This window comes from Camelina sativa, chromosome 8 (genome assembly GCF_000633955.1).
Source record: "Camelina sativa cultivar DH55 chromosome 8, Cs, whole genome shotgun sequence".
Lineage (NCBI taxonomy): Eukaryota > Viridiplantae > Streptophyta > Magnoliopsida > Brassicales > Brassicaceae > Camelina > Camelina sativa.
In genome coordinates, this window is record NC_025692.1 from 26,218,067 (window position 1) to 26,232,543 (window position 14,477).

The 14,477-nt window shown below is 34.8% G+C and overlaps 3 protein-coding genes and 1 pseudogene across 3 annotated transcripts in view; 2 read left to right on the forward strand and 2 right to left on the reverse strand.

The window, feature by feature from the left end:
- The window catches only part of LOC104708742 (pentatricopeptide repeat-containing protein At5g03800), a 3,203-nt gene extending 1,870 nt beyond the window's left edge, over positions 1–1,333 (forward strand). Inside the window, exon 2 of the mRNA XM_010425357.2 lies at positions 148–1,333. Within this exon, the coding sequence (XP_010423659.1) occupies positions 148–1,190 (1,043 nt within the window). The 3' untranslated portion in view covers positions 1,191–1,333. The remainder of the gene's footprint in view (positions 1–147) is intronic.
- On the forward strand, positions 1,519–4,972 carry LOC104708743 (probable glycosyltransferase At5g03795). Its single transcript, XM_010425358.2, has 4 exons — positions 1,519–1,934; positions 2,538–2,776; positions 3,640–3,988; positions 4,090–4,972. The coding sequence occupies exons 1-4, from the start codon at positions 1,644–1,646 to the stop codon at positions 4,753–4,755; spliced, it is 1,545 nt and encodes a 514-aa protein (XP_010423660.1). The 5' UTR covers positions 1,519–1,643; the 3' UTR covers positions 4,756–4,972.
- On the reverse strand, positions 5,820–7,567 carry LOC104709953 (putative homeobox-leucine zipper protein ATHB-51). The gene is made up of 3 exons (XM_010426487.1): positions 7,459–7,567; positions 6,075–6,439; positions 5,820–5,987 (listed from the first exon to the last, which is right to left on the reverse strand). Exons 1-3 carry the CDS (start codon positions 7,565–7,567, stop codon positions 5,820–5,822), a joined length of 642 nt encoding a protein of 213 aa, XP_010424789.1.
- Positions 10,802–11,984, reverse strand: LOC109126088 (annotated as a pseudogene).

The following is a 14,477-nucleotide window of genomic DNA, read 5'->3' on the forward strand; positions in this document are numbered from 1 at the left end:
CTGATAAGGCTGTATCCCTGTTCCATCGCACTCTCTGTGAAGAAAAGTTGTTGTTAGATGAAGTTTCTTTGACTTTGATTCTTGCTGTCTGCGGGACATTAGGGTTTCGGGAATTGGGTTATCAGATCCATTGCTATGCTCTTAAAGGTGGGTACTTTTCTAATGTAGCCTTGGGAAATTCTTTGATTAGCATGTACTCAAAATGTTGGGACTCAGATGATGCTATAAAAGTTTTCAAAACGATGCAAGATCATGACGTTGTTTCTTGGAACAGCTTGATTTCTTGCTACATTCTTCAAAGAAATGGTGACGAGGCACTGGCTCTATGGTCGAGGATGAATGATGGAGGGATCAAGCCTGACAAGATCACACTGACTCTTGTTATTTCTGCATTCCGGTATACAGAGTCAAATAAGCTTAGTAGCTGCCGTGATCTGTTTCTCTCCATGAAGACTGTCTATGACATTGAACCAACAACAGAACATTATACTGCATTCGTCCGTGTTTTGGGTCATTGGGGTCTTCTTGAAGAAGCGGAAGACACAATAAACTCGATGCCGTTTCTGCCCGAGGTCTCTGTTTTGAGAGCTCTGCTTGATAGCTGCAGAGTACATTCAAACACAAGCGTTGCGAAACGAGTAGCAAAGCTTATACTATCGACAAAACCTGAAAGCCCGTCTGAGTACATCCTCAAATCCAACATCTACTCGGCTTCCGGACTCTGGCATCGCTCTGAAATCATAAGAGAAGAAATGCGGGAAAGAGGTTACCGGAAACATCCTGCTAAAAGCTGGATAATCCATGAGAACAAAGTACATTCCTTCCACGCGCGTGACACATCCCACCCGCAAGAGAAAGACATATACAGCGGATTGGAGATACTGATAATGGAATGTCTGAAAGCTGGATACGAACCAAACACAGAGTTTGTTCTTCAGGAGGTTGATGAGTTTATGAAGAAGAGTTTCTTGTTTCACCACAGCGCTAAACTCGCCGTGACTTACGGCATTCTCACGAGCAATACTCGAGGGAAGCCTGTTCGGGTTGTGAAGAACGTGATGCTCTGTGGTGACTGTCACGAGTTCTTCAAGTATATTTCAGTTGTGGTAAAGAAAGAGATAGTTTTGAGAGATTCGTCAGGGTTTCATCATTTTGTGAATGGTAAGTGTTCTTGTAGAGATCGGTGGTGAATCAACCAGGACTCTAGTTTTTGGAAGACTCTAGTGTTTCTTGTAAAGAGATCTCTGGTGAATCAACTAAGACCTTAGTTTCTGTAATGTTTGTTTTGTATGAGAATTTGTAAGTTGTTAATATACGAGAGTTTTGGTTCGGATTTGTTGGGGAGGCAGGGTGGAAATTGATAGAAATAAAATGTTTGGGGGTGAAAAGGGAAATAGAGAGAAAGTTTGCATGTGAAAGGAAAAGAGAGAGTATGACGCTTGGCACGAGGGAGCAACCACTTATTACCAAATGTTACTCTTCCATTCACCTTAGTTTTTAATTCTCTTCTTCTTTTGCTCCCAAAACCGAAAGCAAAATTACATAACAACAAAAACATAAACAAACGATCTCTTCTCTTAATTTGATTCTTCGTCTTCTTCTCCTTTCTTCTTAAAAGAAAGAGAATTAATAGAGAGAGAGAGATGGGAGATAAAGATGCTGATGGCAAGTACTCTAGAAACATGTCTGCATGTTCCTCAACGATGTCGTATTCAACTAAACTCTTTCTCTTCATGGTTCCTCTAGTTCTGGTTTCTGGCTTCGTCTTTGTAAATATTGGTCCAACATCTTTCTTAACCTCTTTGTCCACCTCTCCTCATGATCTCCCTTCACCTCCGTCTCTGATGGCGCCGGCGCCATCTCCTTTGCCATCAGAGATGATACCTCCGTCGTTACCAGCATCTTCTATATCGACTAAAGTGGAATCTATTCAGGTTCGAGAAATTAAATTACTTAATTAGAAATACCAAAATTATTCTTTACTTCATTCTTCATCTTTGCATGTTATGTCTTTTCTTCTTTCCGGCTACTGTATTTTGTTTAATTTTTTTCTTCTTCTAATCTTATTTTTTACCAGTAGGGTATCATAACATTCGTATCTTAAAAAAAATTTAGGATTACGATATTGAGATTAATATATATTTCCTTATTATTTTTTAGAAAAGTTAACATATATGTACATTTGTATATTAGTACTTGTTAGAATAGTTTCTTATTAAACTTATTTATACAATAATATTACTTGCATCGAAATTTCTTTTACATTTATGATAATAGTAAATCTACATATATTTAACAATAAGAAGATATACACATATTTAAACTTTCCCAAGAAGAATAAGGAATTATATTCATCTTAACTGTAAAAATTTCATTTCGTTTATTTTTTTTGTGAGGATGCACAACCCTCAAATTAAGTTATCGAAATTGTGTGTGTGTTTTTTTTTAATCTGTTTGGTCGGGTGGTCTACAACACATGTCAATATGTTTTGGTTACTAAAAGTAATTAAATAATATAGAATATTATTATTGAACAGGGAAATGATAATCGGACCATTCGATTGAATCCGATCATTACTACAACGAGTAATAACGTCACTTCTACGGCGTCATCGGAACCAAAGAAAAGAAGAGTTCTAAGCAATTTGGAAAAGATCGAATTCGAGCTACAAAAAGCTCGAGCCTCCATTAAAGCCGCTTCGATGGACGATCCCGTGGACGACCCGGACTATGTTCCTCTTGGTCCTATGTATTGGAACGCTAAGGTCTTTCATCGGTAAGTTAAAGATAATTACTGTATTGTTCTTCTTTTAGAAAGTAAATTGAAGTTACAGTAATTTGGGTTCGCTAAGAATTTATTTGAAATAAATTAGAGTCAAACGGTTGGAACTATGAATTTATTGGCTCGCTGAGCATTTATTTTAATTAAATTTAAGTCAAACGGTTTGGCATTTTGTATCATAAATAAGGTTTGGAACTGATTTTAAATTTTAAGATAGTTTTTTAAAACATGGCGCAGTGAAGTTTCAAATAAAATTGAATTACGTTCGAGTGTTTTTTTTTTGTCAACAGTTTTTTTATTTATTTAGTTGCTTGTTTATTAATTGTTGATTTTGTTTGAAATCAATCGTACTGTATTAATTCGTCTAGATCGTAAACATTTTGTAGTAGATAGAGATACCTTATATACTTTGTTTTCACTTAATGAGTAAATGGAAGAGATTTTTTTTTTTGTGGTGTCACATTTTATATGCGTAAGCAGAGAAGGAATCACATTCCTTTATTATTTTTTGGGGCTACATTTGTAAAAGATCATTAATTATATCACTATTGGCCCATCTTTTATGGTTTGGTAAAATAAGGTAACCAATGACTGCATATTTTTAGGATTTACTCATAGAGCAGAGAAACCTTCGAGAACCTGTAATTTCCTAATATGTTTTTTTTACCCCTGTCGCTTTACTATTTAAAATTATAGGAGGCCGAGTATGTGAATTTCAAAGTTTGTTATATCCTATTACGTAATATACATGTGCACAAAATTGTTTACATGTGGTCCAATTTAAAGAATGGCATAGATTTGCTAACCATGATGTACTTACGTTTTTTTTGTTTTCGTTGTCGTATTGAAATGATTAGGAGCTACTTGGAGATGGAGAAACAGTTCAAGATATATGTGTACAAAGAAGGCGAGCCACCGTTGTTCCATGACGGTCCATGTAAAAGCATCTACTCTATGGAAGGAAGTTTCATCTATGAGATGGAAACCAATACTCGTTTCCGCACCAACAAGCCCGACAAGGCCCACGCTTTTTATTTACCCTTTAGTGTCGTCAAGATGGTAAGATTCGTGTATGAACGCAACTCTCGTGATTTTGGCCCCATCCGAAATACAGTGAGAGATTACATCAATCTTGTGGGTGATAAATACCCTTATTGGAACCGTAGCATCGGAGCCGATCATTTCATACTCTCTTGCCATGATTGGGTATGCTAACAATACATTTCCCCCCACTACTAGGCTTATAGCCTCTGGTTAGCTAGTTATGGTTATAATATTGATTTTTTTTTTTGTGTGTGTATGTCTAGGGTCCTGAGGCCAGCTTCTCTCATCCACATCTAGGACATAATTCGATACGAGCATTATGCAATGCCAACACGTCAGAGAGATTCAAACCAAGAAAAGATGTATCAATACCCGAGATTAATCTACGAACAGGATCCTTAACCGGATTAGTCGGTGGTCGGTCACCTTCCAGCCGTCCAATCCTAGCCTTCTTTGCAGGTGGTGTACACGGACCAGTAAGGCCAGTTTTGCTCGAGCATTGGGAGAACAAAGATAATGACATCAGAGTCCACAAGTATCTCCCTAGAGGAACGTCTTATTCGGACATGATGCGGAACAGCAAGTTCTGTATTTGTCCTAGCGGCTATGAGGTTGCGAGCCCTAGGATCGTGGAGGCACTTTACTCGGGTTGCGTCCCCGTTCTGATAAACTCAGGCTACGTTCCTCCTTTCAGCGATGTTTTGAATTGGAAATCGTTTTCAGTGGTCGTTTCTGTGGAAGACATACCGAATTTGAAGACGATATTGACGGCGATATCGCCTAGACAGTACCTAAGGATGTACAGGAGAGTGTTGAAGGTAAGGCGACATTTTGAGGTAAATTCACCGGCGAAGAGGTTTGATGTGTTTCATATGATTCTTCATTCGATTTGGGTAAGGAGATTGAATGTGAGGATCCGTGAGGTCTAAGTTAAGGGTTTTTGGGTTTTTTTTTCGGATTTTTTTTTTTGTTTTGAGTGGTGAGTTGTGAAAATAATTTGAAAAGTCCGGAGGGATTTTTCTTGTAAATTAGTATAATTGAGCTTTTTTTATGTGTCAAATATGCTTTGAGTGTGTGTTTTCCCCATTAATTTGTAATACACGAATAATAATTATGTTACATTCCCGTAAGAAAAAAGAATAATAATTATGTTCGCCTAATACTAACAGCCAAGCTTCAATACGAAAATTCAAAGAAAAAGTAGCTTAATTACTAAAAAAAAAAAGTAACTTATGCATTGAAATACTGTGATTAAATAATCTGGTAATTAGGTGACTTTTTGGTGTTCATCCTACTATTAAAAAAAAAAAAATTGTTTCCAGGTAGAATCATTTTAGTTTTTCAATGCTCAGCTATAAACCGACAGTAGCAGTTGCAAACTATAAATCAAGACGATAGAGGGCTTTAACGTCATTAACGTATTAGGGAACGGTTCAATGTTTGATATGAATCTCGGAAGGCGCAGCAGCAAATAGTAGCGAAAGGTTCTCAAGTAATATCTCTATCTCCTTGACTGCCTCTGCTGCTATATAATTTCTCTGTGAAGTATTATTGTTATTATTCGTTTGTTCTTGGGATTCACGTTTTGCGTCTGATTTTCGATTTAATCTGAGACGAGACCGGAGACCCGTACGTAGTAAGTGGAACTCATTTGATCCGAAAGCCCCCAAGTTTGACAATTATTGTTATTATGCTCATGTACAAGTTAGTTTTGTTTTGATACTCTTTGAAACTATTTTCTCTACTACGTAAGTACACTGTGACTTCATACGAGAACCTTGGCATGGAAGCTATTCAACAAACTAGACCATCAGATTGCGTCCAAAACATTCTTGAGGTTACTCGAAAACGTTACAATATTTATGAGAAAAATAACCATACAATGAGGAAAAGCTTCTCATAGTCTACATCACTTAAAATCTTAAAAACATCAAAGTCTAAAGCTCTATATGAGACTCTTTCTCTCTCTCTCTATCTCCAGGATCATCAACAACTACCACTGGTTAGGCGGCTGCGATATCCGTGTCCAGCGAGAAGAAGCAACAATCATCGGACTATTATTGTATCCACCAATACCGTTAGTTTGACCTCCTTCAGCGATTTGGTTGATGTTCGTCATCAAACCTTGATCTCTTAGTATCATAGCTCTCAGCTTCTTCACCTGCATCATATCAATTTGTTGTGAGGGGTCTCTTTGAAACAACGAAATATTATGTTAAATAAGACTCCATATGAATAGTGCCTGGACCTCATCGTGTAGCATCTGATTCTCTTTCCAAACAGCATCGTACTCTTGCCTAAGCGAGTCGTATGACTCCTCGAGATGCTTCACCTTCCACCGCGCACGGCGGTTCTGGAACCAAACCGCTGTCTGACGTGGCTGCAGACCAAGCTCCCTCGACAGCTTTAGTTTCCTGTCGGAATCTAATCTGATATCTTCTTGAAAACTTACTTCCAGTGCAGCTAATTGTTCACTCGTTAGCCTCTTATTCTTCTTTATCATCTCGTTGTTGTTACTCAAATCACAGTGGTACGTATTGATCATCTTCTCTGATTCCGGTACAGTGATAACCGACCCGGTTTGCGTAACAGCAGCATGTGTATACGAATTACCTGATATTATAAAACGATTAAGGAAAAATAAAAGAAACAGAAAAGAAACAAAGATGCGAAAAACGCACAACATCAACGACGTTTTTGAAAAATTGACGTCCAGTTTTATTTTACTTTTAGAATATATATATATAATTGTTTTCATAATTTGCAATCAATAATAAATCAAACGGTAAAAAAAAAAAAAAACAATATAGGAATTATATGATAACGACAAAATCTAGTTGTATAAAAATGATCTTCACAGATTAATAAAACAAAAATAATAACTAATTTGTGTCTAATTGAATTACTGAATATGCTAGCAAACCACATAATAACTAAAACCACATATGCATATATCTGAAGAGAAAAACAAATATCTCGTCCTAATCAAGCTATTGTGTTTGTTTTTTTTTTTTTTTTTTTTGACAATCACTATTGTGTTTGTTGTTAGCCAACTCATTAAAACCTACCATATGTATGGATTTGTTGTGACAAAAAAAGCATTCTTCATCAATTTCTCAAACGTGATACAAACCGGCACTTACACATCTCTGATCTCTTTGTTCTTATAAGGCTTTTAGAGTTCATGGATTTTTCAACCGTGAAATTATACCGACACTTACACATTTATATATAAATAGTTCTCATCATAAGGCTTTTATAATTAAACCAACAAACTAATTTGTTGTGACGTAAAAAAAAGTTCATGGATATGCTAACCGTGAAATTAAACCAACATTTACACCCACACACACACATACATACATACATATATATATATATATATATACGTTCTTATAAGGCTTCAAGTTCGTTGTCACTAAAACAAATTAAAGTTCATGGATTTGTTAACCATTAACATATAACCGGAACTTACACATCTGTGTATGCTTATAGTATAGACCTTTGGTGAATTAATATATATGGGATCTTAACACATTGCAACAACGGCGACACAAAAAGATATGACCATTAATAAATAAACAAGCACATTCATCTAAATTAGTTTGGTATGTATGTGTGCATATGTCTACCTGCAGAAAGATCATAGTTGAAGCTATGGAGCCAGTTAGACTCCAGCCGTGGCGGTGGCATGAACGAATCTCTCTCGTTTTGGACGTTGCTCATCGTTGACCATTCCATTATTTTCCTAAAATAAGAACACATGAGATCAGATGGTTAAAAAGGAAGAAAAATTAGGGTTTTACAATAAAATATAGAAAATTAGGGATTTTGTTGGACAATACGAGCGGTAGAGGCGTTTTTCTCTTCTGTACACTTTGTCTTTTGGATGCAAAAAAGTGTGAGAGCATGCAGTAAACAGGAGAAAATAATATTTATAAGGAGATATTAAGATATAGGTAGCTAGAATCGTCGATAGAGATACAAAGAGAAAGAGACATATATTTTGTCTTACTTGGACGCCATCGACTCATCGTTCATCATACCGTAGATTGATATATCTGTTGAATCTAACGGTCAAACTTGATTTTTTTTTATTCTTTCTTTCTTAACGGTCGTTTGAGACAGATGGTTTAACGTAAATTAGGGTGCGATCGTGGTCAGTAGAATTTGAAATTGTAAGTGCTATTGAACGTTTTATTATAATTGGTAATTTGGTAAATCCGTATATGATGGAAACATGAGACGGTCGCAAAATAATCATGACTATGTGTTAATTACTAGAAGGGTGTAAAACACTAACACTATGATGACTATGAGTATTAAAATAGTATTAATACATCAATACGATCTAATTTTGATATTACACGTTTATTATTTATATTGAATATTTTGTGAAATGATGCTATATAGCTAGTATACACATATTTTTAAACTACCAAAATTTATAAATAAACAAACAGTCAGACAGAAACTCTCTTAAAAAGTCCACTTATTTTGTTGTATATAATATACACGCACATAACTATATATAATAGATTATAATTAGAAGATACACGAACAAAGAAATAAATGAGTTTTATTACAAGTTTGAGCCAACCTAGACTGTTTCGTATAATTTGGAAACCATGTAAAAAAAAATTAAAAACAGAATTCTTAGGAAACTTAGGATTCCAAGTCAAATATAAAAGTTCCAGATTTTTTCTCATAAAATAATGGAATGGCAAAATTCTGCATAAGGCACCAGTTCTATACTTACAGAAAGGGTCATAGAATCATCAAAGGGTAAAGCATAATCTTAGCTAGTGGATTAGTTATACTGGAAAGCTCTTCTAAACTTGAAATCCTTGATCAGTTACATAAATCTACCGGTGTACTTTAACATTTTTTTTTTCTGAATAAATGTGAAATTATATTCAAAAAAAAAAATGTTTTACATGTTTAGAGTTTGAGCTTACACAAAATAGAGTTTGGTAGGATATATGATGCTAACAGAGATTAGAGAGAGATTTTTGACTACCCACACTGACAATGCATTCGATTACCACCGGCTGGACTTTAACATTCGATTACCACCGGCCGTTGTTTAAGACATGGAAATATTAATGTAGTAGTTGAAAGAAAATTGAACACGTACTGATACAAAATTTGATTTGGATTTGTAAGTTTATGTACTAGTTGATAGAGGTTCAGGTATCGATAGTCAAAGTCAAGCTTAAAATAAGTGAAATGGTCCCCCAAGAAAACTCCATTAAAAAAATCTGACAACATGGTTAACCCCTCCTTATGGTATGATATAAATTTGCCTCCAATTTTTACCCAAAGATATTTTTCTTCTTGTTTTGTCTAATATATATACACGCACCACCGAACATTCACAAAAATTTATATTATAATGCAATAAGGTTTGTCACTATTGGTAAGTCCATATAGACATATGTGCAGTAAACTGAAAGGCCAAAATCTATGTTGGATATGTATATGTGCAGTAACATAAAAAAGTATAAAGCTAACTTTGAAAGCAACCTTTGAAAGATAAGAATCAGCACAAATAGCCATGTAGATCATCCATATATAAAAAGTTAAGAATGTAAAGTATGTAACCGATAGATAAAAGCAACAAAGAAATAAATTATAGTCAATAAATCATTTTGAAACCAACAAAAAAAACAAAGAAAATATATTGAAAGCTAAGTATCAAAGAAGTTCCAGTTACTAATAAGCATCAGCAAATCGTACATATACATGAAAAAAGACAAGAATACTTGTCTCGTGTGCAGTTTATATGACAACGATTCTCCTATTGTATTTGTAGTATATTATGAGTGTTATCTAAAATTGTGTGTTCAAAAACAATTGGATATTTTTTCCTCATTGGAGATTAATTGCGAGCTAATTAATTAGCACACTTTCTGGTTCCATATTAGCATCCTGAATTTCATTAGTTTATTATTATAGCTGTGGAAAAATGAGTTTTGGTTGATTCAGGACATTATATATGTTTGTTACTGTCTGTTACGTTTTGAAGATTATGCTTTATAAATATGATGAACTGTTCAGTTATTTAATACTTAACTAGTTCATTGACCCGAATTAACGATAGTATAAGAAACGACAAAATAACGTTTTCAGATGATACAGTCATTTAAATGAATTATAAATACTCATATAAGACCTTTTAATTAACAGAGTCTGATGCATGCATTATACAGAAGGAAGACAGAACGAAAAACTCAGATATTCAGAATCAGGAGAATCCATCCGTTATTATTGTTTTCTGGAACTATTCAGAAATAAATTCATTATTTAGAAGAAGAAAAAAAAAATGGTTCTTTACTGTCTTTAAATACGTATTGTACAATTGATCAATTCGTTTTATCCAGTTCGATTTTAAGCTTCATAAAATAAAAAAAATAGTGATACCAATTTAATTATACTTTTGAAAAAGTTACTCGAAGTTGGTGTGTAAAACTGAAGCGTACATTTTATTTGATCGGGTTTACCGACTAGTCCAAATTATAGTAACGGCTGACGATGTGGGTCTATCTCCTTCTCTGCCTCTGCCATTATGTATAATTTGCCTTGTGAATTACTATTAACTTATCTGTTTTAGGGATTCACGTATTGCGTCTGATTGGACTTTCGAAATAATCGTACAAGCTTTCTTAGTCCTCTCTCCAAGATCAGCAACAACTACTAAGAGTAAGGCTGTGGTGGCCAACAAGAATTAGAACCAACCATCATCGTCAGACTATATATTGTATATTCACTATTAATACCCCCTTCGGCGATTTGGTTGATGTTCATCATATCATCAAACCTTGATCTCTTAATATTATAGTTCTCAGTCTCGTCACCTGCATCACATATCAATTTATTGTGACTTGTGAGGGGTCTCTTTTGACAGAATCAAAAACTAAGGGACAAAATAAGCAAATATTATTAATGTAGATAAAGACTCCATATGAACAGTGCTTAGACCTCATCGTGTAGCATCTGCTTCTCTCTCCAAACAGCATCGTACTCTTGCCTAAGCGAGTCATATGACTCTTCGAGATGCTTCACCTTCCACCGTGCACGACGGTTCTGGAACCAAACTGCGACCTGACGTGGCTCCAAATCAAGCTCCCTCGCTAGCTTAAGTTTCCTCTCTGAATCTAATTTGAAATCTTCTTATAAACGTAGTTCAAGCGAAGCTAGTTGTTCACTAGTTAGCCTCTTAGTCCTTATTATCATCATCGTTGTTGTTGTTGTTGTTGTTACTCGAACATTGGTACGCATTGATGATCTTTTCTGATTCCGGTATAGAGATAACCGGTCCGGTTTGCGTGTAGGCAGCCTTATTAGACGAATCTTCTGTTGTATAATAAAACAAATTACACGACAAATTAAAGAAATCGCAGAAGTTCTGAACTAATGACAGTAAAAGACAATAAATTGGCTGAAATAAATAGGGGCAAATTATTTGACCTGAAACATATTTTTTTATTGAAAAATTACTGTGTTGCAAAAATTACTGAGTTTCATATTATAAATTTATTCATGTTTCAGAAAAGACCATCATCAAAACAAGTTTTTTGTAACTTTTGATGTTTACCAAAAATAAAAATATGTTTAAAACATGTTTCTCGATCCCTTTGTTTAACAACACATATTTTTCATATTTGGCAAAAAATTGTAGTATTTCTTTATAATTTTAAGTGGTAAAGGTGGAAATGTGGAATCACTCAAAAATTAGATATAAGAAATTAGACGTTACCAAGTGATCTTAGTATTGTGGTCCAATGGTTGACAAAAAAGAAAAAAAACCTAAATTAGACGTGTGTTTTTTTCTTCCTTCTTCGACCTTTTGTGATTCTTATAATTTATAACATAAACCTACATTTCGGTGAATATGAATTATAAAAACCTTACCACATATTACAAATTTACAACCAAGCCGCAGTGAGATAGTACGATCGAACATGAGTTTGATTAAAACAACTAAACGAATGCATCTACGTAAATTGGTGTGGTATATATATGTGTGCACATACCTCCGTAAGGATTATAGCTGAAGCTGCAGAGCGAGTTAGAGAAGTTAGACTCCTGCCATGCATGGCGATGGTATGGAATCAAATCTCTTGGTTTGTACGTTGCTCGTCATAGACCATTCCATTTCCTTAACAAGAAGACACGAGAACAGAAGATTAAAAATGAATAAACTTCACCGTACGTGACAAAGAAACTAAATATAGAATTTATCGTTTTGTTGGAACATACGATTGAGCACTAGAGGCGTGACCAAGAAGTCTGGTCTTCTATATATACACTTTGTTTTTTGTAGATGCGACAAAGTGTGAGAGCATGCACTAAAGAAGAGATGAAATATATACAGAAGGAGTAAAGGAGATATAGAGATAGAGGTAGATAGGGATAGTGAACAAAAAAGAGAGTATAGTGTCACATTTTGTCTCACTTGCTCGTCATCGCTGATCATTTCCCTAGCATTTACGTATGTTGATATGTTTGTTGAATCTTACGGTCATAACTTAATTTTTGTTTGTTGTGTTTACTTATATCGGTCTTCTGTTACAAGCAAACAATGATTGAAGGGCAAGTTATGGTGTATTGTAGTTGCTAAGAATTTGCAAAAATATAAGCGTTTTTGGATGGTTAATTAATAAGATTTCTATATATTATTGAAGTAGATAATATTTTGCAAAAGAAAACCAGACTAGTTCACATCTGTCAACTCAAATGGGTGAAATCCTATACGACGCAGTTCGTCTAGCTAAACTTGAAATCATTAGCAGTGACAGGAATTTAATTGTGGGCCTCTAACATTTCAATCACCACCTCAATTTGAGTGAACTTCAAAGACATGAGAGTACTGTATAAATGTAGGTGAAAAGAAAATTCACTCAACACTGATAGTAAAATATTAGATGAAGATTTGTAAAATGATGTAATTAATAGTAGCCAGGTGGGGGTATCAATGGTCAAAGACTCAAAGTCAAGCTTAAAATAAGTGCAATGGTCCAAGAACTCCATAAGAAAAACAAAAGGAAAAAAAGAAAAAAACTGACAACATGGTTCCCTCATATATTGGGTCGTCATATAGAAGAAATATGCTTTCATTTTCAGCCTTTTGTTCGTTTTTTGTCTTATGACTCACCCTCATTCGCCGTCTAACCACAAAAAAAATGTTTATATAATACTGCAATAAAATTTGTCACTATTAGTGAACTGTGTGTTCAGTAACCTGAAAGGCCAAGAGATACGGTAAAGATATCTATGTGCGTGCAGTAACATGAAAAAGCAAAAAGCTATATTTGAAAGAGACTTCACACAAAACAGCGAAGTAGGATGGTTTAGATAAATTTGTTTAGATGCGGTGAATCGATCCGATCAGGACACTCCATGAGTACGTTGCTATTGTCTTTTTTTTTCTTGGAACTTTTCTATTAGAATATAGTTTAGATTTTCTTAGCGTCCTCTGTTCTGCAAACAACACTCTACACACTTTGGCATGAGCGAAATGTGAGAAAACATGGGGAGAATCCGAAGACCCCTCTCCGTCTCATTCAAATCATCGACCAACATATGAGAGATCAACTTCTGGCGATTGGGCTCAAGGAGGATAGACGCTAGGACAACAGTCTTCTTCTTTGGCTAGGCACTAGATACTAAATCCAATTTCTATATTTTCTATCTGAACTTCTCAACAGAATAATGCATCATTTGTAAAACAGTATTTTTTCTTTTGAATATAATTTAACATTATTATTTTTTTTTTAAAAATAGAGTTTAGATTGGATGGTTTAGATAAGCCGGACAGATTACACTTTGTATCTGTACCAAACCAAAACCCTCTAGAGGATTAACTTGTAAGAAATAAATTTCATTACTACTTGCAGTAAATTCGGATACAAGTGCCCCCCAACCCAAAAAAATTTATTCTCTTCGTTAATATTATATAATATATATGTACCATGAATTCGATTAATCCGGTTTGATTTAAGTTTGGTGTATAAATAGTATTCTAAAATAAGTTAGTTATTCGAAGTTTTGATTAAAAAAGAAAAAAAAAGTTACTCGAAGTTGGTTTGTGAAATTGGTTCAAATTTAATTCGGTCGTTTTAATTTGGTAGGCTCACGTTCACTGGCTCTTGACTAGGCCCAAACAGGGCCCAAACAGAAAAAATAGAATGACAGCTTCGTAATATGTCTGAGCCCAACAGATGAAGGTCAACCTCAACACTCTTTCACCACGAACAGGGGGACACAATCAATATTAACTTATCAATATGGTTTGATTTTCATTTAACATGTTTTGTCCTTTGATTTTTACAATCTTTCCATATATTCATTTGACAACATTGTTCAGTGACATTAAGGAATGTTCCCAAAGCCAAGAAGCTAGAACACACATGGCAACGTACGTTCTGCTCAGTCAAGAGAATTGAATGAGCATCACCGTCTGGTTTCTTCATTTTTTCGGTTCGTAGTAGTTGTTCAACAAGCGTGACTCAAAAATATTCAGATTCAACTTCGCGTCCAAATTATATTGTTGCGTTTGAAACAGAGAGGAACACGTTCTATTTATGTGATAAGATCATACAATGAGGGACAAGCTTGTCTTCATCGAACACTACTCAAAGTCCTAGTC